This window comes from Homarus americanus, unplaced genomic scaffold (genome assembly GCF_018991925.1).
Source record: "Homarus americanus isolate GMGI-L3 unplaced genomic scaffold, GMGI_Hamer_2.0 scaffold54679, whole genome shotgun sequence".
In the NCBI taxonomy this organism is placed as follows: Eukaryota; Metazoa; Arthropoda; class Malacostraca; order Decapoda; family Nephropidae; genus Homarus; species Homarus americanus.
The window spans coordinates 827,082-853,003 of NW_024722701.1; the positions used below are offsets into that span (position 1 = coordinate 827,082).

At 45.2% G+C, this 25,922-nt stretch overlaps 1 protein-coding gene across 10 annotated transcripts in view; it reads left to right on the top strand.

The window, feature by feature from the left end:
- LOC121863034 overlaps positions 1-25,922 on the top strand; it is a 67,530-nt gene that overhangs the window by 33,820 nt on the left and 7,788 nt on the right. For 4 of the 10 annotated variants that reach the window (XR_006088303.1, XR_006088309.1, XR_006088308.1 and 1 more), the window contains exon 1: positions 11,407-14,278. Coding sequence is in view for 2 of the 10 variants with exons in the window: in XM_042361491.1 (XP_042217425.1) it covers positions 4,419-4,562; positions 10,987-11,069 (227 nt within the window). In the remaining 8 variants the exon portion in view is untranslated. Of the gene's footprint in view, positions 1-4,418; positions 4,563-10,986; positions 11,214-11,406; positions 14,279-16,144; positions 16,156-21,942; positions 22,024-25,922 lie in introns of those variants that run through there. The other 6 variants (XR_006088305.1, XR_006088307.1, XM_042361491.1 and 3 more) reach the window with 6 other exon arrangements.

A 25,922-nucleotide genomic window follows, 5' to 3' on the forward strand; every position in this document is an offset into this window, starting at 1 on the left:
TGTCCTTTGATGTCTTGAGATGTCTTGAAATATCTTGGGGATGTCTTCTGATGTCCTTTGATGTCTTGGAATGTCTTGAAATATCTTGGGGATGTCTTCTAATGTTTTGGGATGTGAAGACCAGACATTAAGCCATACATATCACTGTACGGATATGTCTTAATTCTGATGCACCCTAACTATGAAATACTGCACCATATTCTTTACTTATGTACATTAATTGAACACTATAGATTATACTGTACTTACATAATGTACTTCTTACTGTACTTTTATTACTGTAGTAGACTTGGTATTGATGTACACTTAATACTATTGTACACTTAACACCACTGTACACTTAACACCACTGTACATCACCACTGTACACTTAACACCACTGTACACTTAACACCACTGTACACTTAACACCACTGTACACTTAACACCACTGTGCCTCACCACTGTACCTTAACACCACTGTACACCACCACTGTACACTAACCTGTACACCACCACTGTACACTTAACACCACTGTACACCACCACTGTACTACACTGCACACCACTTCATACCACTTAACACCACTGTACACCACCACTGTACATAACACCACTGTACACCACCACTGTACACTTAACACCACTGTACACTTACTGTGCACTTAACACCACTGTACACTTAACACCACTGTATATCACCACTGTACACCACCACTGTACACTTAACACCACTGTACATCACCACTGTACACTTAACACCACTGTACATCACCACTGTACACTTAACACCACTGTACATCACCACTGTACACTTAACACCACTGTACACCACCAAAGTACACTTAACACCACTGTACACCACCACTGTACACTAGCCCTGGTCGACACAACGGAAGAAGGAATGGGATTACCACGGTAATACAATGCTGATAAAAATACCGAATTACACTCACCTAATTCTGAATAACAATTGGACGTTTTACTCTACATATTTACTTATAAAAGATGTGTTAAATAATACGGGAGAAAGTATTTATCAGTCAAAAGTTAAATTCGTGTTTACACCTTCTAGATCTTTCCCTCAACAACAATGAAATGAAATAAATAGATGAAAATATTAACCATTAGCGGAAACTCCTATTTTTTCTTCATAATATAAACTTGAATAACCAAGACGAGACACTCATCTGGCACGAGATGACCCCGGGGATAACACAGTCAGCGCCATCTATGTGTTAGTGTCCGAAGTGACTAACTCACACACCGGCCATATATCCCGGTGCTTCTTAACAACTGTTTGTGTATGTGTGTGTGTGTGAAAAATGCTCACCGTGTGTGTCTGTGTGTGTGTCTAAGAATGACCCTGCGTTAAATTTTCGAAGATTTGGATGTTAAATTTCTCTCCTAATTGGTAATTTAAAAGAACAATATTTCTAGCGACTTCATTTTATCCATTACATGTATAGATGGCAGCACTGACGACTTGAGCATGACGTCATCATTCTGCATGCGTTCCTTTATATCCAGTTTACGAGAAATTGACACAAATTTATGATTCTTTGAGACTTGAAGGTAATTCACTAACTGGATTGGCTAGTCTTTAAGAATACGAGAGAGAGAGAGAGAGAGGGAGAGAGAGAGAGAGAGATAACTCGCCTAAACAGTTAATAATGTAACGTATGATCTATTTTTCGCTATGTTTATTTAAATTCTGGTGTCTTGTGTGGTGTGCGGTAGAATAAAATGACTTGAAGTAGATAGAGTTGTACTTCCTGTTGTAGTGATGTAGATTAGTTGTGTTTATATTATTAACAATACCTTTAAGACGTATTCTAAGGATGTCTTGTGTGTGAGTGTGTGGGGGGGTGTGTGCGTGGGGTGTGTGTGTGTGTGGGGTAAGCCAATGTGTGTGTGGGGTGTGTGTGTGTGGGGGGTGTGTGTGGGGTGTGTGTGTATGTGTGTGTGGGGAAGTGTGTGTATGTGTTAGTGTGTGTGTGGGGGGTATGTGTGTGTGTCAAGGTCAGCCATGAGTAAGGCCAAGGTGGTGAACTGGCCAGGTAGGAACCCAGGTTAGTGAATAAAGGCATAATCCTCACTTCATTCTTGAAATAGTAATAAGCACACCTACACATCACACCTGCACACTACACCTACACATCACACCTGCACACCACACCTACACATCTCACCTACACATCACACCTGCACACCACACCTACACACCACACCTACACACCACACCTACACACCACACCTACACACCACACCTACACACCACACCTACACACCACACCTACACACCACACCTGCACACTACACATAATAATATCAGCAATTTATCATAATGTATTCATAAATCCTATAATGTATTTAATCTCTTCAACAACCAACAGTTCTGAATAATGTTACTATTCAAAACAAATACCTTACCTTTGGATATGAATAATTATCTGAGTGAATGGGACTTAAATAATGTCTAAATAATATATAACATACATTTGTAATTCATTTCTGTTATTACGCTTTACTGTGTGTAGTTATTTATGGCGTGTGTGTGTGTGTGTGTGTGTGTGTGTGTAAACAACTATAGGGTTAATTAGTACAGGTGTGAAGGGACTTTTCAATCACCTTATTTGACTTGCTGTAGTAACCAATTATAACAGAGGTAAGAAAATCAACAGCTGGGCGTGAGGCGTAAGGGCCGGGTCACACAGTAAAGACCGGGCTGCAATAAGGCCTGGACCACGATGAGGCCAGGTTACAGTAAAGACCAGGCTGCACATTAACGGCGAGGCCACACAGTAAGGGCGTCACCTGGTGTGTAAACAAAAACACCTTTCCTGAACTCACCTGTAAATTCCTCTCGCACTGTTTACAGGATCGTGTCAGTTTCCTCACGTTAACACCAACTTATACCATCTCATATGATCTTTATTTACCATGGAGGACAGAGGATTAACCCAAGCATCTTCTTTTCTTCAAGAGAAAAGTGAAAGGAGGAAGAGGAGGAGGAGGAGGAGGAGGAGGAGGAGGAGGAAAGGATTGTCTTCTGCAGGAGGGAGGGTGGAGGGTCCTAGCTAGCTGGAGGAAGAGAAGGAGTAGGGAGGAGAGGACTGTCTTCTTCAGGAGGGAGGGTAGCAGGCATTTACTAGCCAGATGAAGAGGAGGAGCAGAGATGAGAGGGTGGGTGGTCTCCACTAGCCAGAGGAGGAGGAGGAGGAGGAGGAAGAGGAGCAGGGAGGAGAGGACTGTCTTCTTCAGGAGGAAGGGTGGCAGGTTTTCGCTACCGGAAGGAAGAGGAGGAAAAAGAAGACGAGCTCTAGTCATGGATCAGAGGGTTGGTCGTCCCCAGGAGGTGTGACTAAGGCTCTCAGCACAAGTTACAAAATCTCGAAAATAAGCAAAAAGTTTCATATTAATAAGATAAAAAAAATGTTGGTTAAGACGGGACTCCTGACGTGACTGATAGTATTATAAGAATATATTATAACCTGATATAGTAATTCCTGAGACAAATATACTTATTAAAGTGAAAAATAACCACATTGGCATCAAGGGGTTAAAACATCATCCTCGAAGGGTTAAAACATCATCCTCAAAGGGTTACAACATCATCCTTACATAGATTAGTATAGAAATTATCACCTGTAAACCTTTTTCAGTCAGTAGATCAATAAGAGATCTGACTACGGCCTCACACACACACACACACACACACACACACACACACACACACACACACACACACACACACACACACCATTAATTATTATGTTTGTTTATTACTTCACACCTGACGCTAATTAGACAGGTGTGTAGCAGCTGGTACTAAAGGTTAGGTTAGGTTAGGTTAGGTTAATATTGTTGTGGTAAGATGGTCACTGTAGTAAGGTGGTCACTGTAGTAAGGTGGTCACTGTAGTAAGGTGGTCACTGTAGTAAGGTGGTCACTGTAGTAAGGTGGTCACTGTACTAAGGTGGTCACTGTAGTAAGGTGGTCACTGTAATAAGGTGGTCACTGTAGTAAGGTGATCACTGTAGTAAGGTGGTCACTGTAGTAAGGTGGTCACTGTAGTAAGGTGGTCACAGTAAGGTGGTCACTGTAGTAAGGTGGTCACTGTAGTAAGGTGGTCACTGTAGTAAGGTGGTCACTGTAATAAAGTGGTCACTGTAGTAAGGTGGTCACTGTAATGGGTGGTCACTGTAATAAGTGGTCACTGTAGTAAGGTGGTCACTGTAGTAAGGTGGTCACTGTAGTAAGTGGTCACTGCAATCGATCATGGTTAAAGATTTTTTAGGGGATATTGATATGTATGTATGTATGTATGTATGTATGTATGTATGTATGTATGTATGTATGTGTATGTATACCTCAAGAGCGCTAATTAACCACAGGTTGAGTGAAATACTAACTCATATGTGTGTTCTCCCAGACAGGTAACGTGATGTGTTATGAGTGTTCGTCTTGGACCCACCCGCTCTGTGATGACCCCTTCAACTTCACACTTTCCGCCGAGAAGGGTCCACCATTCGCCTCTTGTGATGGGTGTTGTGTCAAGTTGGTACAGAACATAGGAACACGTAAGTCCCCCCTCCCTACTACATCCATTTTCTGTTTTCGAATGAGTTTATGTTGATGTAGATTATAGTAATTGATTTAAGGAAGATTAATTAAGGGTTTATCTTTATGTTTTAAGGTAGTGGTAATACGGTATCTTAGAAAATGATGGTTTGATGGGAGGTTTGAGGGTAAACTATGTAATATGTTTAAAGGTGACAATTAATCGACCTTTTGTTGTCTTTTAAGCCATAACTTAGATATTTAAGGAACATGATTTAGACGGCAGATCTGGATTCGTGTTTCAAGGTACACACACACACACACACACACAAACTCTCCTTGTTTACATAATAGAGTTGACACAAGATATAGTGATTAGTGTGTAAATGTGTCTTATAATTAGGTTAATACTGCCGGCTTGTGGTGGTGACGGCTGGTTTGTGGTGAGGGCCAGGTTATGGTGAGGGCCAGGTTGTGGTGAGGGCCAGGTTGTGGTGAAGACCGGCTTGTGGTGAGGTCCGGCTTGTTGTGAGGGACGGGTTTTGGTGAGGGTCGGCTTGTTGCGAGGGCCGGGTTTTGGTGAGGGCCGGTTTGTGGTGGCTGGCTGTTCCATTATTTCCTTTGGAACTGAGCCAGTTCCTCCTCACAGCTCCACGATCATTAACCCTACCCTCACCCCTCCTTCTACCCCCACACCCTCCATCTACCCCTCACCCCTCCATCCCCCTCACCCCTCCTTCTACCCCCCCCCCCCCTCCATCACCCCCTCACCCCTCCATCTACCCCCTCACCCTCTCCTTCTACCCCTCACCCCTCCTTCCCCCCCACCCCTCCCTTCTACCCCCACCCCTCCTTCTACCCCTCACCTCCTTACCCCCCACCTTCCTTCTACCCCCCTCACCCCTCCTTCTACCCCTCACCCCTCCTTCTACCCCCCACCCCCTTCTCCCCCCCACCTTCCTTCCCCCCTCACCTCCTTCTACCCCTCACCCCTCCTTCACCCCCTCCCCCTCCATCTCCCCTCCCCCTCCTTCTACCCCTACCCCTCCATCTACCCCACCTTCCTTCACCCTCACCCCTCCATCTCTCTCAAGGTGGTCAGGTCGTGGGAGGTAACTTATAACCTATAATAAGTTCAATCGTCTCCTCTACCCGTTGTTCCTCTGGTTCAGTTTATCATTAGAATTTCATCAGGAATCATTAAGTTCCACAGAAGAGTCGGAATTTCTCACAGGAGCTTAGCCAGTTAATGGAAAGTCAAATGTATTCGAATTTTTGCCAATGGGTGATTTCATCTTGATTTTGTATCTACACTAGGTCAGGTTAACTCATGGGGGTCAGAGGTCAGGTCACTCATAAAGGGAGAGGTGTGTGTGTGTGTGTGTGTGTGTGTGTGTGTGTGTGTGTGTGTGTGTGTGTGTGTGTGTGTGTGTGTGTGTGTGTGTGTGTAATCATCGTCTTATAAACCCGTTGGGATTAAATATCACTCAGGAACTTCCCTCTTCCTTCTTATCTCCTCCTCTTTCTCTCACTGTCCCTCCTTCACTTCTCTCATCTCTAAGTAATCCTTCTCCTCTCTTTTCCTCCTTATCACCCTCTTGTCTCATTTGGTCTCTTTATTACCGTTTATCCTTCAGTCTTGTTTACTGTTTCTTCTGTTTATTGTGTTTATCTTCCTGTTGAGATTTATCTTTCTACTGTAACTCTCTCTCTCTCTCTCTCTCTCTCTCTCTCTCTCTCTCTCTCTCTCTCTCTCTCTCTCTCTCTCTCTCTCTCTCTCTCTCTCTCTCTCTCTCTCTCTCTCTCTCTCTCTCTCTCTCCTGTTCCCTTTCTTTATATCCACGTCCCTCTTTCTCCTCTCACTCATCCCCACTCATCTTTAAAAGTTCTCCCCCTCTCTCTCTCTCCCTCTCTCACTCCTTCTCACTCTGTGGTTGAACCTCTACCTCTGCCGCCCCTCTCGACGGCTGACCCACCCCACTCTGCCACCACCCTCGGATACCCTCAAGAAGACGTAGCCATTGTGGAAGGTCCTAACCGATCAATGGAGCCAGCCACCTTCTGTGTTATTCCCTCTCCCTTCCCTCCCCTCCTCTTCCTCCCTTCCCCTACCCTCCCCTCCCCTTCCCCAACTCTCCTTCCTCTCCTCTCTGCTCCCTTTCCTCTCCTTTTCCCTTCACCACCATTTTGTTTGCTGCTCTGGCGGTCCTTGGTACCGGTCTCAGGTTCATAATAAAACATTATATCAGGAGGTAACAGCTAAAGTTGTCCCTTCCTCCCTTCCTCCCTTCCTCTTTTCTTCCCTTCCTTCCTTCTTCCATGCTTTCCTCCTCCCCTCCCTCTCTTTCTTTACCCCTTTTTTCCTCTCGTCCTCCCCTCCTTCCTCCCTTCCTCCATCCCTTCCTTTATTTCTCCCTCCTCTCTTCTCAAATTTTTCCTTTACCCTTCCCTCCCTTCCTCCTTCCATCCATCTCTCTTACCCTTCCTTCTCTTTATCCCTATTTTCCTCCATTCCTTCCTCCCTCTCTCCTTCTATCTCTCCCTCACTCCCTCCCTTCATCCTTCCCTCCCTCCTTCCTTCCCAGAATAACTAGAAGAAATTATTCCCAATACCAATACATTTTAAATCCAACCCACACACAGTCGTTCCTGCCCTCTCAGAATAATCGTCTGTGATCCTTCCTTCCTTCCTTCCTTCCTTCAATTAACAACCTGCAATTCCATATCACAGTTTAGGGTCTCTGATGTTAGATTAGTGTTAGGTTAGGTTAGGTTAGGTTAAGGTTCAGATTACCTGGTTTAAAGCGCACCTGAAGGTCATTAGTACAGGTGTAAATAATGGGACTGTCAGGTAGAGGAAGATTGAAGACCAGTTTACTTATTTGCAGAGAAAACCATGACACTCGGTAAATGGCCAGCTGGTAGGTGAGAGTGTTGGCCATGATTGAGTGTAGATGGCCAACAGCTCAAAGTGGGTTAGGTTAGGTTAGGTTAGGTTAGTCATGAAAATTGCACCTAATATAACGCTCAACACTCCATCAGACGTTTACAGGTATAATACAGGTAATGACGTGTGACTTTAGTAAGTAAGTGACCTTTAGTGACCTTTATTCTACCCCCTTGAGAGGTCACTGCTACATGCTGAGTGATGTTCCTTTGATTTACGTTTCCCTTCCTGCCTGCTCCCTGCCTCTTTCCCTACCTGCTCCCTCGCTCCCCCTCTCTGCCTGCTCCTGCCTCCCTCCCTGTCTGTTCCTGCCTGCTCCTGCCTCCCCCTGTCTGCTCCTGCCTCCCCTGTCTGCTCCCTGCCTCCCTCCTGTCTGTTCTCTCCTGCTCCCTCCCCCCGTCTGCTCCCTGCCTCCCCCCCTGTCTGCTCCCCTCCCCTCCTGTCTGCTCCTGCCTCCCCTCCCTGTCTGTTCCCTGCCTCCCCCCTGTCTGCTCCCTGCCTCCCTCCCTGTCTGTTCCCTCCCCTCCCTGTCTGTTCCCTGCCTCCCCCTGTCTGTTCCCTGCCTCCCTCCTGTCTGTCCCCTGCCTCCCTCCCTGTCTGTTTCCTGCCTCCCTCCCTGTCTGTTCCCTGCCTCCTCCCTGTCTGTTTCCCTGCCTCCTCCCTGTCTGTTCCTGCCTCTCTCCTGTCTGTTCCCTGCCTCCCCTGTCTGTTCCCTGCCTCCCCCTCTGTCTGTCCCCTGCCTCCCTCCCTGTCTGTTCCCTCCCTCTCTCTCTACCCTGCTCCTCGCTCCCCTCCCTGTCTGTTCCCTGCCTCCCTCCTGTCTGTTTCCCTGCCTCCTCCCTGTCTGTTCCTCCCTCCCCCCCCTGTCTGTCCCCTGCCTCCCTCCCTGTCTGTTCCTCCCTCTCTCTCCTACCTGCTCCCTGCTCCCCCCCTCCCCTGTCTGTTCCCTGCCTCCCTCCCTGTCTGTTCCCTGCCTCCCCCTGTCTGTTCCCTCCCTCTCTCCCCACCTGCTCCCTCCTCCCCCTCCCTGTCTGCCCTGCCTCCCTCCCTGTCTGTTCCCTGCCTCCCCCCTGTCTGTTCCTGCCTCCCCCCCTGTCTGTCCCATGCCTCCTCCCTGTCTGTTCCCTCCCTCTCTCCCTATCTGCTCCCTCGCTCCCCCCTCCCTGTCTGTTCCCTGCCTCCCTCCCTGTCTGTTCCCTGCCTCCCCCCTGTCTGTTCCCTGCCCCCCCCTGTCTGTCCCCTGCCTCCCTCCATGTCTGTTCCCTCCCTCTCTCCCTATCTGCTCCCCGCTCCCCCTCCCTGTCTGTTCCCTGCCTCCCCTCCCTGTCTGTTCCTGCCTCCCCTCCCTGTCTGTTCCCTGCCTCCCTCCCTGTCTGTTCCCTGCCTCCCCCCTGTCTGTCCCCTGCCTCCCCTCCCTGTCTGTTTCCCTCCCTCTCTCCCTATCTGCTCCCTCGCTCCCCTTCCCTGTCTGTTTCCCTGCCTCCCTCCCTGTCTGTTCCTGCCTCCTCCCTGTCTGTTCCCTGCTCCCCCTCTGTTCCTCCTCCCCCCCCTGTCTGTCCCCTGCCTCCCTCCCTGTCTGTTTCCCTCCTCTCTCCCTATCTGCTCCCTCGCTCCCCCCCCCCTGTCTGTTCCCTGCCTCCCCCCCTGTCTGTCCCCCCTCCCTCCCTGTCTGTTCCCTCCCTCTCTCCTATCTGCTCCCTCGCTCCCCCTCCCTGTCTGTTCCCTGCCTCCCTCCCTGTCTGTTCCCTGCCTCCCCTGTCTGTTCCTCCTCCCCCCCCTGTCTGTCCCCTGCCTCCCTCCCCTGTCTGTTCCCTCCCTCTCTCCCTATCTCCCTCGCTCCCCCTCCCTGTCTGTTCCTGCCTCCCTCCCTGTCTGTTCCCTGCCTCCTCCCTGTCTGCCCTCCCCTCTCTCTCTACCTGCTCCCTCGCTCCCCTCCCTGTCTGTTCCTGCCTCTCTCCCCTGTCTGTCCCTGCCTCCCCCCTGTCTGTTCCTGCCTCCCCCCTGTCTGTCCCCTGCCTCCCTCCCCGTCTGTTCCTCCCTCTCCCCTACCTGCTCCCTCGCTCCCCTCCCTGTCTGTTCCCCAGCCTCCTCCCTGTCTGTTCCCTGCTGCCTGCTCCCTGTCTGCTCCCTACCTCCTTCCTGTCTGTTCCCTACCTGCTCCTGCCTCCTCCCCCCCCGTCTGTTCCCTGCCTCCCCTCCCTGTCTGTTCCCTCCTCCCCCTTGTCTGTTTCCCTCCCCTCCTGTCTGTTCCCTGCCTCCCTCCTGTCTGTTCCCTGCCTCCCCTCCCTGTCTGTTCCCTGCCTCCCTCCCCGTCTGTTCCCTGCCTCCCCTCCCTGTCTGTTCCCTGCCTCCCCTTGTCTGTTCTGCCTCCCCCTGTCTGTCCCCTGCCTCCTCCCTCTGTTTCCTCCCTCTCTCCCTACCTGCTCCCCGCTCCCCTTCCCCTGCCTGCTCCTGCCTCCCTCCAACTCCAGTGTTTCAGGAGCAGGCAGGCAGGCAGGGAGGGAGGGAGGGCAGTTTTTGAGACACCTATATGAAATACTGGCGACAATTTTGCAGTGAGGTGGACGGCATTACGGATTTGCTTTAAGCTATTGGTAACATTGGTACTCATTAACAGGTCTCTTACCTTGGCACCTGGATCACCTTTACCTTGACTAATCATTCCCTGTTGCTCGCACTGGGATTAGATTTAGGAATTGATTTGACACTTTTTCTAGCTTGACACTCGGCTTTTTATCTTGAGGAATTGCCACCTCTGTTAGCTTGGCACTGGTGTATGTTAGCTTGGCACTGTGGTGTACGTTAGCTTGGCACTGCGGTGTACGTTAGCTTGGCACTGGAGTCTACGTTAGCTTAACTGTGGTGTACGTTAGCTTGACACTGTAGTGTACGTTAGCTTGGCACTGCGGTGTACGTTAGCTTGGCACTGGGATCCACGTTAGCTTGGCAGTGGAGTCTACGTTAGCTTGGTAATGTGGTGTACGTTAGCTTGGCACTGGGGTCCACGTTAAATAATACTAACCTTATTTATTTTGCAGGTAGAAGTATTTTTATCATGTTCCTAGAGATGATTTTATTTTGATGATCTGCCTTATCTTATAAATGCTCAGCTGCTACTCAGTGCCGACGACCCAAACAAACACAGGAGTGGTCCGTACAGTGCTGCAGCAGATTACATTCTCCTCTACCGGGTAACAAGACTCACCAAACCTCGTGCCACGTCATCTAAGTAATCAGACATTCAACCCACAAACAAGTTTTATTAACACCACCAGGCAGCAGCACTCATACACACGTTCATTCACGCAGCCATTCAATCATTCGTTCTCGTTCGCATTACATAAACAACATACAATAAAGTGCAAGAATGTCTGTGTTCTCTCTCTCTCTCTCTCTCTCTCTTTGTGTTTGTCTTGGGTGGGAGAGTTTATGTCATCTCTCTAATCTACATTAACTAACAGGTGTCCTCTCTCTCTCTCCCTCTCCCTCTCTCACAGCCTACGCGTCCATCAGGCGGACGTGCACGGAGGGTGCAGATCAACCTGTTTATGGTGGACCATGTGTGCATGATGGAAAGTAGCGGCCATGGTCACATGTGCTTCTGTGAGGAGGACTGGTGCAATGCAGCCCCATCTCCTGCGTTCCCCCCTCCCCTGGGCCTCCCTCCTCCCCCTGCTTTCCTTAATTCACGCTCTCCTTCTCCGCTCCAGATAAATTCCTCTCTCTCTCTCTCTCTCTCTCTCTCTCTCTCTCTCTCTCTCTTCTCTCCAGCTGATAGAAGTACTAGAGTCGCTTCCTCTACATCCTCTCTTCTCTCTCCTCAGTCTCCTCTCTCCCAATGCTGCCATTACCAGCATCTTAGTACTACAATGTTCTTTTTTAAATATTTTCTCTTCCCCATTTGAGTATCTATTTTATATCTCTTTTTTTTAGTTATTCTCAGTAGTTGCTTCTCTTTTTACACTTCTCTTTCTTCTCTTTTAGACGATCTTCTCGGAGAACCTTTTACTGCACGGCTTAATGTTCCCAGTGACTCTTGGAGGGTTCTGATACATCCTTTAGTACTGTTTCTCCTCTTCTATCATCACCTCTTCTTAGCTTTCTCCTCCCCTCGCACCCTCCCCCCTCACCCCCCTTTAGCTTGTGCGAATCTATTTTGCTTCATGTGTCTGGCTTTCACCATCTGTCGTTCTTTTTCTCGTTTTAATTAGAATGTTTTTAATTCTTGTCTTGGCTTTTATCCTCCTTGCTGGTTATGCTTTGATTGCTCCTGCTCCTGCTCCTGCCTCCCTGCTCCTGCTCCTGCTCCTGCTCCTGCTCATTCTCCTGCTAGCATCTACCTATCGTCCTCTTATTGTAACCTCCTGCGCTGCGTCGCGTAGTTGTACGTTGCTGCTCTGTTACTGTTGGTAGCGTTCGGCCTCACTATACTAAAAACCGTGCGCCGTTCCCCCTTCATTTGTTCCCTGAGATATGCACTGTCGCTCACTGCCTGCTATGGAGATTAGTTATCGTGTATCACTATAAACTCTCCCTGTTTCTCTCGCACATCTGTCGATTATTTTCCCATTCTAAATTATTGTTTTTCGCAACTTTTCGCTCATTTTTTGTCTTTTTTCTTTTTATTGGCCTCTTGCCTAATTTTTTTGAGAGGCGGTGTTGTACTCCTGTGAGCTTGGATGTTGAACCCACTGTAGACTGGGCCAAAATCCCTCCTGTCATGGAAGTAACGTGTGATTCTGAAACACTTTTGGAGCGACAAGTTGGTGAGGTTGAACTCCGCATCTTGTGCTTCTCTTGTTCATCGTATTGCTACGTCACTTTCCTCCGTCAAACTTCCACTAATCGCCTTAATTAATTTGGAGACTCGTTTCATTGGCTACCAGATTGCTTCTACCTCATCTTAACTCTTAAAAAAAATGGAGTAATTGGCCTTTTTGGATAGAGGAGTGAATGCGGGAGTCGAGAGAGTGAGGCGCCTGCTGACTTACCCTACACAGAGGACCAGTCTTCCATGACGGGCGGGGCTTTTCTCGAGTTGTAGAGGTAAACATGTGTTAATTTTAAGTCTTAGAGTCAATGTGTCACCGTGAACCACCTCGGACGTCTTAAGACTTAAGCATTGTTTATCAAGGCTTCTTCACCATAAGCAGCAGGAGATTTACCTTTCCATTTTGATGCACCTATCAGATTTTTGCCAGGGTGCTCTCCCCTAACTCACCCCGGGTCCTGATGACGATTGTGATAAAATATGTTGACGACTAGTGCATAATTCTTACGTTGTTATATTGCATTAGACAGTAGTACCGCGGGTTAAGGTCGGTAGCTGTTCAATTTTTTGACCGGCCGAACCCGCTTGTATTTATAGATGGTTATCACGCCCACTCGTTCCCCTGAAGCATTATACTGTAAACTGTTATTAATTATAAAAGTTAAGTACTTTTGTTATTGATTAGATACGGTTTATATTTTATTTTTTGTTATTAGTCTTTCCAAACCGTATTCTTACTTGATGATGTTGTTGATCTATACCGCCCCCATTACAGTACATCCTCTGCCTCTTTAACAAATATAACACTCCTCCTAATACTCATTAATACATATCCTAGCCCGTAGATAGTAAGGAGCCCAGTTTTACTATTGGTCAAAAAAAACTAATATCACTGACTGACTGTCCAATCACTTATCCCCATTTCCCATGACGTCAGTGAAATCTCGTCCAATCACTTGTCTCATTTTACCCATGAGTATCAGTCAATTACTCGTCCAGAGACATGAACCGCTAACTCTGACGCCTGTGGTTTGTTACCCTATGAGGACACCTTTATTTCAAGTTTTATCTTTGCTAACTCGGGAGAACTTTTCATGGGGCTGCAAACTGATCCTCTAAACAGGTACTAACAGGACGCACGACGCAGTCCTTTTCTAGTTACACGAGTTTCACTCATTACAAAAAGGTGTGAAGAAAGATGCAACGTGTGGCCAGGGGTGGGTACCTTCCACTATTCACTCATCGTCTAATCACAACAGGACAGTATTTGCAGCGGCTTTAGTACAGCTGGGAGCAAGGTAGGGACTCTCCAGCTGCCCAGTCATACAGTTAATAACGAGTCATTTCACCGATGACTTGGCTGTATCTGACCGCCTTAGTACAGTAGAGAGGAGAACTGACCTCACACCATAATACCTGATGCAATAGCTTTACCAAACTGAACCCGGGGAAGAAGAGGCCTATGTATAAACTCTTCTATACAAGTGAAGAGACAAAGGTTCTTATATGGTTGAGAAATGTTGCAGGTGCTCAGTAAAGCCAGGCTCCAAAAGGTATGAAAACCCGTGACACAAATAACTCCCGATTCAGCCGACAAGTGAGGTGTCGCACCTGACCCCACGTCGACTCACACGTCAAGATAACCACTCGTGTGGAAGAAATAGAATATCAAGTACAGTTAGCAGCTATAATAACTTTAAACGGCAAAACATTAAACGGTTTTAAATGTACTTGTAAATACACTGTCAGGAGCAGCCACACCCCAGCACCATTTGGGGCCTCGTCTGCCGCGCCACATCACCTGCAAGACCATACCACCTGTAGCAGCCACCACGCACCACCTGGGTCTCCACCTACACACTACTACTACTACTCCACGTCCTGCAACAGCTAGTCAGTCACCACTACTACCACCGTCTGTAGTACCAACCAGCTGTCTCTCGCCGCCACAACCTACACAGCTGACCTCACCTGGATCATCTCCACTCACCTGTCGTAACATACGCCATCTTCTCAAGGTATTTATCATCGTCCTCCTTGTGTATTATTGTCATTATTATCACATAAAGGAAGAGAAAACTGTAGCCACGTAACCTTACCCACTAGGACGTCATCTGTCCACACACACACACACACACACACACACACACACACACACACCCCACACACACACACACACACACACACACACACCCCACACACACACACATACACCCCCCACCACACACACACACACACACACACACACACCAATACTCACAACCGGTCACCATGGAATGTATTCATAAATATAATGACAGCTAACAGCATCGTAACAGTGATTCTTTGACATAACATAATAATTAATAAATACTCCATCTATACCTAACTAAATCTTAGGCACATACGGGGTGAGGTTAGGTTACTACAGAAGGTGATTAGAACAGCAGTTTCTTCATATGTTAAGCTTGTTGTGGTGTACCTATGTACCTGTGCCTGCCTGGGTATTGGGTGAATCACATGTTGTTGTTCCTTAGTGTGGTTACGTAACTAAGAGAGTGCTGCTGTTCCGTCGTTCCTGTTCATGTGGAAGTAACAATGTTGTGCTCCTGAATAAGACTCTTACTTATGCCCCTTTTACTCGTGGTGTTTGTATTATGTCCTTCTTGCACTGTTGTAAGTCTTTACCTGTGGTCATAAATCTTACCTGTAATCACCAGTCTTACCTGTAGCCACAAACCCATAAGTCTTTATCTGTGGTGTTACGAGTTGGGGATTTAGAATATAGTTAAAAGTCTACCCAGATCCCAACAGGCAACAACAACAAAAAAACAAAGACAATCGGACTATAAAAGGGTAGACAAAGGATGCGAGTTTTTTCTTGTGTATAATAAAGTACCATAAATCCCTTAACAAAATATTCAGCTTCCTATAATTTATCCTTAACCAAACTTAACCTAAACATTAACAGTATATACATATTTATACAACATACAATAATTTGAAGCAAGTGGACGTGGGGGAGACAATATAAGATTACAAATACTTAAGTGCGGAGCTGAGATGGCTGACGAGTAAGGCTGAGTATTGTGAAGACGGTAGGTAGTCACTGTGCCGTAGGTTTCAGGATAGGTGATCCTGTGGTCACTTCGAGTGTAGTGCTCTCTCCTCGAATTGGAGCTGACAAAGAAGACTTGTAGGAAGTGACGCAACAACCAGGATATGGAGAAGGAAACCCCGGGTGGTAACTAAGACGAGTCATACTCGTGTCTCGTCCCTAGATGGCGTTGCTCGTGGTGCTGGGTAGGTAGATCAGGACAATAGATGGCGTGGTTCGTAGTGCTGGGTAGGTAGATCATGACAATTGGTGGCGGGGTTCGTAACAGTGGCCATAAACCTTACCTGTAATCATCAGTCTTACCTGTAGCCATAAGTCCTAAGTCTTTGCATGTGGCCATAAGTCTTACCTGCAATCACCAGTCTTACCTGTGGCTATAAGACTTGCGGTATTCTTGCAGTTACCCTCCTTAATATATCAACCCCTTATTCCTCTTCATCGTGAGTCTTATTATTAATGGAACTCTTTGTAACTTTGGAAGCTATTGTTATCATTGTAAGAACTATTGTTATTCATATACTAAAACCCTTTAAATAATTTATCAATGGTGTCCCCTCGTTAGTATTATATATAAACAAATATACATAATCCTCATGTATATCATTTGTGCATGTATGTATGAGTTTACGTGTGTATGTATGGACGGTAAGTATGTCGGATATGATTACTAATGTTTTGTGTATTTGTAATTATTGAGGTTAATGATAAGTATTACTGTATTTTTATATTACTGTATTATATATTCTTGTATTGCTGTATTCCTTCTCTTTCTTCCTCCTGCATAAAGGCGTAACACAGGTGAGGAATTTTAAATGCTATTTCGTCATTTTTCATTCCCAATGCGGTTTTTGCTCACACCGATATAATATATTTTAAATGCGTTCCAGCTTAAATTCAACTTAATACAGTTTGAGAATAATATTATAGTACTTAAAAGAATTAAATATCAATCAGTAATCAATCAGTAATCCCAAGACAGACACCGTACACTTTCTTAGGGTGATATTCGTTTACAGTAACGTGAGGTAGTGAAACGTGGCAAGCGATGTCCGTAGAGTTTTGTAGCGTTTGGCGAGCCGGCGTGATAGCCTTGCTTCCTCCGCCTTCTTATTTCACCTTAAGATAAAACACCCTAGTATGAGATGTGGGATTTGGTTAGGTTATATTATGTTATTATGCGTTAGTTTAGGTTATGCTAAGTTAGGTTATGTTAAGTTAGGTTCGGTTAAAAGAAGTTAGGTTAGGTTAGAAAAAATGTAATTCAATCTATATTTCTCATATGTCGTCTATCTTTATTATATACTTGAAGATAAGTATTAAAGGTCATTATTTATCTTTTACCTTTAACCCTTTGACCTCTAGTTAATATTTTTTTTCTAATCAGTAACGTTTGACCTTTCATATTGTACCTGTTCATATTTTTACTCTACAGTCTTGCCTCTAAGCTCGTTTATATAACCTGATTTAATTATATTTTTAAATATAAATAAATAATACTCATGATTTACTTAACTGACATTTATATTTGCTTGTATTTAATGGCAGTTCATGAAGGATATTATTATTTAAGATCCCTACACAGAATACTGTACGTATCAGTGTTTTCAGACAACAGACAAGGTTTCCGTTGCTGATATGAAAACAAAAGGTCACAGATGTTTCATTTTTTCCTCTTTCTCAGTGACCTTTAACCTTGTATATAGGTCACCACCTTACATTACCTGCCCGTGAGCCGTGGTATATTGACTATGGCATTAAATTCTACATGAATATTGAGTATTTTCCGTCGTTTTATAATTTTATGCATTTATGAATGGTCATGAGACAAGGTAAATATTATTCTTTAGTGTTGATGTAAGAATTCCCCCGAAAATCTTTGAGTTAAGATATTATTGAAGAATTAGATCCGAAGATTAGATAGAAATTATATTGTAAAGCTGAAAGTTAAAGATATATTGTTAATTAGCAGCAGAGATAATTAAGGTAGAGATTTTCCTTAACCTCTTAAGTACGATGACTTAACCCCTTGAGTACAATGACTTAACCCCTTGAGTACGATGATTTAACCCCATGAGTACGATGACTTAACCTCTAATTACGATGATTTAACACCCATGAGTCATCGTATGCAAGGAGTTAATATATCGTTAATAATAATTTACCTATATATTAAATACATTTCATAATTTTATACTTATTAAAAATCCGGCTAAAAATTACAAAAATAAAGGCGTTTCTTAATTGTACAGGTGTTATGGCGGCAGTGATGGCTCAGATCACCACAAACATTACCCCAATTAGATAAATGCTCACAAATATTACACCTGCATATTCGTCTTCAACTTCCCCTTGTTATTTACGATCAATCAACGACCAATCTGTTCTATAAATACCTCCTGCTTTCTCTTCCTGCTGTCTCCTTCTGTCTGCTTCTATCTGTCTGCTTCTTCTCTGTTTCTGTCTGTCTCTGCTGTTTCCTACGCCCTCTTTCCTTCTCTTCCTCCTCTTCCTGATCCTCTTTGCTTCTGTCTGTTTCCTGTCTACTCCTGTCTGCTTCTGTCTGTCTTCTGCTCCTCATATTTATAGACAGGGGAAAATTAGGCAGTTCAGTTTGGGAGGGAGGACGGGTGGCAAGGAAGAGAAAATCAATATGAGTCACTCCGCATTGCTGCTGCGTCTGCGGGTGCCGGATGTCGCCAGACTGGCCTCGTGGCGGGAGGTCGGGCCTGGAGGTTGGGAAGAGAAGTCGGTGAGGGAGGTTGGGGAGGGAGTTCGGGCTGGGGATCTGGTGGGAGGTCGGGGGCATGGGTCAAGGGGAGGGGTGGGGGTGGGATAACCAGCTGTTAGTTGTTGGCAGATATTTATAATTAGTTGTTTAGTCTAGTAGCGTAAGTGTCTCTTGGGGTGACTATCAATACAAGGTGGAGGGTGAGAGTGGTGGAGGGTGATAGTGGTGGAGGGTGATAGTGGTGGAGGGTGATAGTGGTGGAGGGTGATAGTGGTGGAGGGTGATAGTGGTGGAGGTGATAGTGGTGGAGGGTGATAGTGGTGGAGGTGATAGTGGTGAGGGTGATAGTGGTGGGAGGTGGGGAGGTGATGTGGTGAGGTGATGGGAGGGTGAGTGGTGGGAGGTGATAGTGGTGGAGGGTGATAGTGGTGGGAGGGTGATAGTGGTGGAGGGTGATAGTGGTGGAGGGTGATAGTGGTGGAGGGTGATAATGGTGGAGGTGATAGTGGTGAGGGTGATAGTGGTGGAGGGTGATAGTGGTGGAGGTGATAGTGGTGGAGGGGATAGTGGTGGAGGGTGATAGTGGTGGAGGGTGATAGTGGTGGAGGGTGATAGTGGTGGAGGGTGATGGTGGAGGGTGATAGTGGTGGGGTGTGTGAGGTGTGGGGGGTGTGGTGGGTGATGGGTGAGGGTGGTGTGGTGGGGGTGATGTGGTGGAGGTGTGTGGTGGAGGGTGTGTGGTGGTGTGGTGGGGTGGTGGAGGTGATAGTGGTGGAGGTGATAGTGGTGGAGGGTGATAGTGGTGGAGGTGATAGTGGTGGAGGTGATAGGTGGAGGGTGATAGTGGTGGGGTGATAGTGGTGGAGGGTGATAGTGGTGGAGGGTGATAGTGGTGGAGGGTGATAGTGGTGGAGGGTGATAGTGGTGGAGGGTGATAGTGGTGGAGGGTGATAGTGGTGGAGGGTGATAGTGGTGGAGGGTGATAGTGGTGGGAGGGTGATAGTGGTGGAGGGTGATAGTGGTGGAGGGTGATAGTGGTGGAGGGTGATAGTGGTGGAGGGTGATAGTGGTGAGGGTGATAGTGGTGGAGGTGATATGGGAGGGTGATGGTGGTGGAGGGTGATAGTGGTGGAGGGTGATAGTGGTGGAGGGTGAGGGAGAATTTGGTTGACTGTTCGAGGGTAATCAAGGTTGGTTGATGTAATTGTGTGTACAAAACATACATACATATAATCACACACTCACACACACACACACACACACACACACACACACACACACACACACACACACACACACACATACACACACACACACACATGGGAAGGTTGGAAGCTCCCTAAAGTCTAAACTTCTAAGGGGAAAAACACAGGTATTGTTGGACAAGGTGGAGACTCCTCAGGTAAAGAGCCTCACCTGGACGGTCAATGACTCCTAAGTGGCGGGATAATACGTGGAGCCTGTATAATGAGTGAGACACTAGTTATGAGCCTCAGTTAAGTCTCCAGCAGCGGGGATAAACAGAATATTGATATTTTTCCTTCGTAATTTCCGAGAACGAGATCTAGTCGTCAAATCATCAATTATATTATTATTACCATTTAACTCAACCTGCTGGTCTCTGTGGTTAAATATAGACAGAAAATCCTCCACCAATCACTACATCAAGCTCAGAGTGTAGAGAAGACAGTACCACTACAGGATTATCATTTGGTGTAAACTCTGTCAGATGTTGACTCATTGTTTACACGTTTGACGGATCATCTGGGGGTTATTACGTAAACACACTGTTGTAAAAAGTATGTAATGTTTACTCTCAAAGTCAACAACTGTACCTATGGGGTTTAATCTTCCACAGTTGCTACTCATATTAAAGACACTTGTTCCACGCCATAGCTGTTTCACTTAGTATGTTTTGCCTCGCTGCTTCTCAATACCCATGCCAGAGTGTATCTATACTGTCCTGTTATACAATATACAGTATACTCTAACCACTGTCATCTAGCCAATAAGAACTAATACACAAAATTTCTGGTATCTATGTATTTGATAATTTGGTGGAATAAAAAATTAACCCCAAAATCGAATTAATCCTGAGTTCTGATATCGCCACTAAACGCGACCAAAGTTTCATAAAAGTCAATAATAAGAATTCTATCGTTGTTTTATTAAGGATAGGCCATAGAAACTAACATAGAGATTTAATTCATGCCCCACTAACTCGCTCATGTGTCAGGAATGAAGATAAATAGAAAGATTGAATTGATATAAAAAGACTGTTTCAAATATGTACCTTAGAAATGATTGGTCGTGAGGAATATACAATTGAGAAATATTGAGTAAGATTGTTTAATCTCTTGATTTTTAGTACGACAATTTAAACCCTTGAGTACGATGATTTAACCCCATAAGTACGACAATTTAAACCCTTGAGTACGATGATTTAACCCCATAAGTACGATGATTTAACCCCTTGAGTACGATGACTTAACCCTATAAGTACGATGACTTAACCCCTTGAGTACGATGACCTAACACCTTGATAACGATGAACTTATCCTCTTGAGTACGATGATTCTTAACCCCTAATTACTTCCAAGACAGCCAGCATACATAGGGCGGTATTTTAACGCGAGGTAGTGAAACGTGGCGCGCGATATCCGTAGACTTTTTTCGGTATTGACGAGACTGGGCGATATCTTGGCTCCACCTTCCCTTAAGATTAAACACCTTAGTAAAATATGTAGGATTAGGTTAGGTTACGTTAAATTAGGTTAGATTAAGATACGTTTGGTTAGATTGGGTTAAGTTAGGTTAGATTTGGCTTAGGTTTGGTTATGCTAGAATAAAGTATAAGAAAATAGGTCTTACGTCACTCTCGTAATGTCAGGGGATGTTTACTATTGTTACCATTCAACCAAGACAACTCCTGCGCTGCGCCATCAATGGGAGAGTTACGCCAACTTTACCCTAGGCGCCGCCATTTTGTAAACCCCACTCTGTAAACCTTCCTGTACATATACGCCGCTAGTTACTTAATCTCTCCTAGTATTAGTCTACCATCAACACACAACTCTATAACGTCATAACTTCATTTTTTAGTGAGTAAGTTAATTTTCTACGTTTTTCCTCAGAGTAGTGTTACCAGTCGCCATTTTGTAAACCTCTTGTTAGAACCGAGATGGCGCAACTCTCCTTTACCCCTTTTGCATTGTGGCCCCTCTAAGCTGAATAAAATTTTAATAGTGTCGTATCCCTTTGGTGAATATTTTATAATTTAATGTTCTCTTTTTGTGTGTTTATATATACATAAATATATGTATGTATGTTATATAGGTGTTTATATATGTGTTTATATGTAAAAATTTATAGCATCAATTAATTTTTATGTCACCTTATATACCTGTACTGTAATTAGGTACAATCCACGTGTATGAGGGAGTACCTGTGGTGTTTTGGGGCCTTACCACACGCACACCTAACCTAACCTAACCTAAGTAAACTTAACAATGTGAGCAGGGCCAATTAGTATATGTTATATCCACATACATCACATCCACATAAAACACAGCCACATACATCACATCCGCTATACACCACATCCACATACAAGACATCCATAATATACAAACTATCCACACACACACATCACATCCACACAAATCCACTATACACCCCCATCCAAACAAATCCAAATACAATACACCCACATACATCCACACATAAATCCACTATACACCCCATCCACACACATCCTCTATAACACATCCACACACACACACAACATCCAAACACACGTGGATTGTTACTTGAGCAGATTGTCCCCCTGTGATTGTATTTTATTTATCCTCTTGCAGGTGGTGAGAGGGGGTTATGTGTGGTTGTGAACGAGACTAGACGTTAAGTGTGTTCTCCTGTCATCACTGTGCTGGTTAAATGTAGACTAAGATTCCAATACTATTTCTCTATGTCTTTTAGAAGTCTTTTGTTTGTAATGTTTTCTTATGTTTTTTTGTGGGTTTGTTTTTGTATTATATATCTGTATGTTTTAATATTTTTATATATTTTTTTTTGAGGGGGGGGGGATTTTTCGGTAGTTTTTAATGGTATATCTGCATGTTTTAATACTTTAATATTTTGTACAGTTTTTGGAGGGGGAGTTGTTTGTTTTGAATAGTATTGATATAAATCTCTGCATGTCTTAAAAAATTTAATTTCTTTTTCGATTGTAGTGTTGTTGTGTTTTTCATCTTTGGCATTTGATGTTTATGTTAAGTATGTATTGTGTATTATATATTATATGATTAGTATTATCCAGTAGACCTCCTGTATACCCCTAATCCCGAATCTCTTCACCATTGAAATGATTAGATGCATAGAACTAATCCAATCTTTCAAATTGGCGTCAAAATGGCACTGAGACTAAATGACTTATTCTGGCCTTATTCTGGTGCCTTAGGTGTGGAATATGATTTTTTTTTTGCCATATTATCACTAAATCACGACCTCACGACCTCACTCACTCAAAGCTATAACAAGACCTGAAAATGTTCTTGAAAGGTAAAGACGTACACCTGAGGTTGAAATTAGTATAGGTAAATGATCGTGAATAACCTGTCACTGTTAATAACTTCCCACTCCTTCACGGTATTCTTGTGTCAGTCGTTTATATTCTTCCAGTAAAACCAGATATCTATTTACATGTAACTTTAACTGCGAAGATGTTGACATGGCAATATAGATGACAAAACTGAGTACATACTAAACATAAATCGTGTTTGATTCCACATAATTGCACTCGATCCTGTTAGTTGATGCTCTGTGCTTACCTGATTGACGATTTTCATTTTTGTTTTCCATTTCGTCTATTACCTTACTAGATCCTGTTAGATGATCCTCTATGTTTACCTTACTAACGACTTTCATTTGTTTTTCATTCGTCTATTACCTTACTAGACCCTGTTAGTTGATCCTCTATGTTTACCTTACTGACGACTTTCATTTGTTTTTCATTCGTCTATTACCTTACTAGATCCTGTTACATGATCCTCTATGTTTACCTTACTAACGACTTTCATTTGTTTTTCATTCGTCTATTACCTTACTAGATCCTGTTAGATGATCCTCTATGTTTACCTTACTGACGACTTTCATTTGTTTTTCATTCGTCTATTACCTTTCTAGACCCTGTTAGTTGATCTTCAATGTTTACCTTACTGACGACTTTCATTTGTTTTTCATTCGTCTATTACCTTTCTAGACCCTGTTAGATGATCCTCTATGTTTACCTTACTAACGACTTTCATTTGTTTTTCATTCGTCTATTACGTTACTAGATCCTGTTAGATGATCCTCTATGTTTACCTTACTGACGACTTTCATTTGTTTTTCATTCGTCTATTACGTTACTAGACCCTGTTAGTTGATCCTCTATGTTTACCTTACTGACGACTTTCATTTGTTTTTCATTCGTCTATTACCTTACTAGATCCTGTTACATGATCTTCAATGTTTACCTTACTGACGACTTTCATTTGTTTTTCATTCGTCTATTACCTTTCTAGACCCTGTTAGTTGATCTTCAATGTTTACCTTACTGACGACTTTCATTTGTTTTTCCCATTAGGTCTATAACCCAACACATATTCCCGTATTATCCACCTGCCCCCTAGTTATTTTACACATTATCACTGCTTCATTGGAATAGATTTACAGCTTCTTAGTATGATTCTTATATGAAGTAAAGTAGTTCCCAAAAGCTGTTGTCTGCATGTTTGTTTATCTGGACTTGAAATCTTCTTTTTTTGAGTATAGAATCGAATCTGTTCAGTACATTGATATTATGTTTTGTGTTATTAGTAATTGTTGACTTTTGAATTGAGTTAATATGATGTAATGTATTTAGATATGTTTCTTGTATTACATACATACATACATACATACATACATACAAAAACACATTCATGCATACATACATACATACATACATACATACATACATACATACATACATACATATATAAATACATACATATATACATACATACATACATACATACATACATACATACATACATACATACAAAAACACATTCATACATACATACATACATACATACATACATACATACATACATACATACATATATAAATACATACATATATACATACATACATACATACATACATACATACATACATATATACAAAGACACATTCATGCAGACAGACATACATACAAAGACACATTCATGCAGACAGACATACATACATACATACATACATACATACATACATACATACATACATACCCTACAACCCCACACACCACACAACACCCTTCACCCCCACAACACACCTCCCCACACAACCTTCACCCCCACACACCCCCACACCCCCACACACCCCACACACCTCCTTCACCCCCACACACCCCACACACCTCCTTCACCCCACACCCCACACACCCACACCCCACACCCCCACACACACACACATCCTTCACCCCACACACCCACACACTTCACCCCCACACCCCACACCCACACCCACACACACATCCTTTACCCCCACACTCCTTCACCCCCACACACACACACACACACACCTACACCCATACACCACACACACACTTACACCCCAACACACCCCACACACCCTTCACCCCCACAACACACCCCCCACTCACCCTTTCACCCCCACACCCCCACACCTTCATTCACCCCCACACACCCCCCACACACCTCCTTCACCCCCCACACACCCCCACACCTCCTTCACCCCCCACACACCCCACACACACACCCTTACCCCCACACACCTCCTTCACCCCCACCCCCCACACACTCCTACACCCACACACACCCCCACATCACCTCACACACCCCTTCACCCCCACACACCCCACACACACTCCCTACACCCCCCACACACCACACACACCCTACACCCCACACACTCCACACACCTCCTTCACCCCCACACCCCCACAAACACCTCCTTCACCCCACACACCCCCACACACACACCTCCTTCACCCCCACACACCCACACACCTCCTTCACCCACACACCTCCTTCACCCCCAACACACCCACACACCTCCTTCACCCCACACACCACACACCCCACACACACCCTTTACCCACACACCCACACCTCCTTCACCACCCCACACACCCTCACCCCCACATCACACACACCCTACACCCCACACCCACACACCTCCTTCACCCCCACACACCCCACACACCTTCCCCACACCCCACACACCCCACACACACCTTCACCCCACACACTCCCACACCTCCTTCACCCCCACACACCCGACACACCTCCTTCACCCCCACCACCCCACACACCTCCTTCACCCCACACACACCCCACACACCCTCACCCCCACACACACACACACCCCACCACACCCCACACCCTTCACCCCCCAACACCCCCACACACACACCTCCACACACACCCCCCACACCCCCACAACACACCCCCACCCCCTTCACCCCCACACCCCACACACCCTTCACCCCCCACACCCCCACACACACCTCCTTACCCCCCACACCCCCACACACCTCCTTCACCCCACACCCCACACACCTCCTTCCCCCCCACACACCCCACGCACCTCCTTCACACCCCAACACCCCACACACACCCCTACACCCCATGCCCCACATACCTCCTTCACCCCCACCACCCAGACACACACCTCCTTCCCCAACACACACCTCCTTCACCCCACACCCACACCTCCTTCACACACACCTCCTTCACCCCCCCCTCCTTCACTCCTTCCCCCCACACACACACCTCTGTCACCCTCTCCT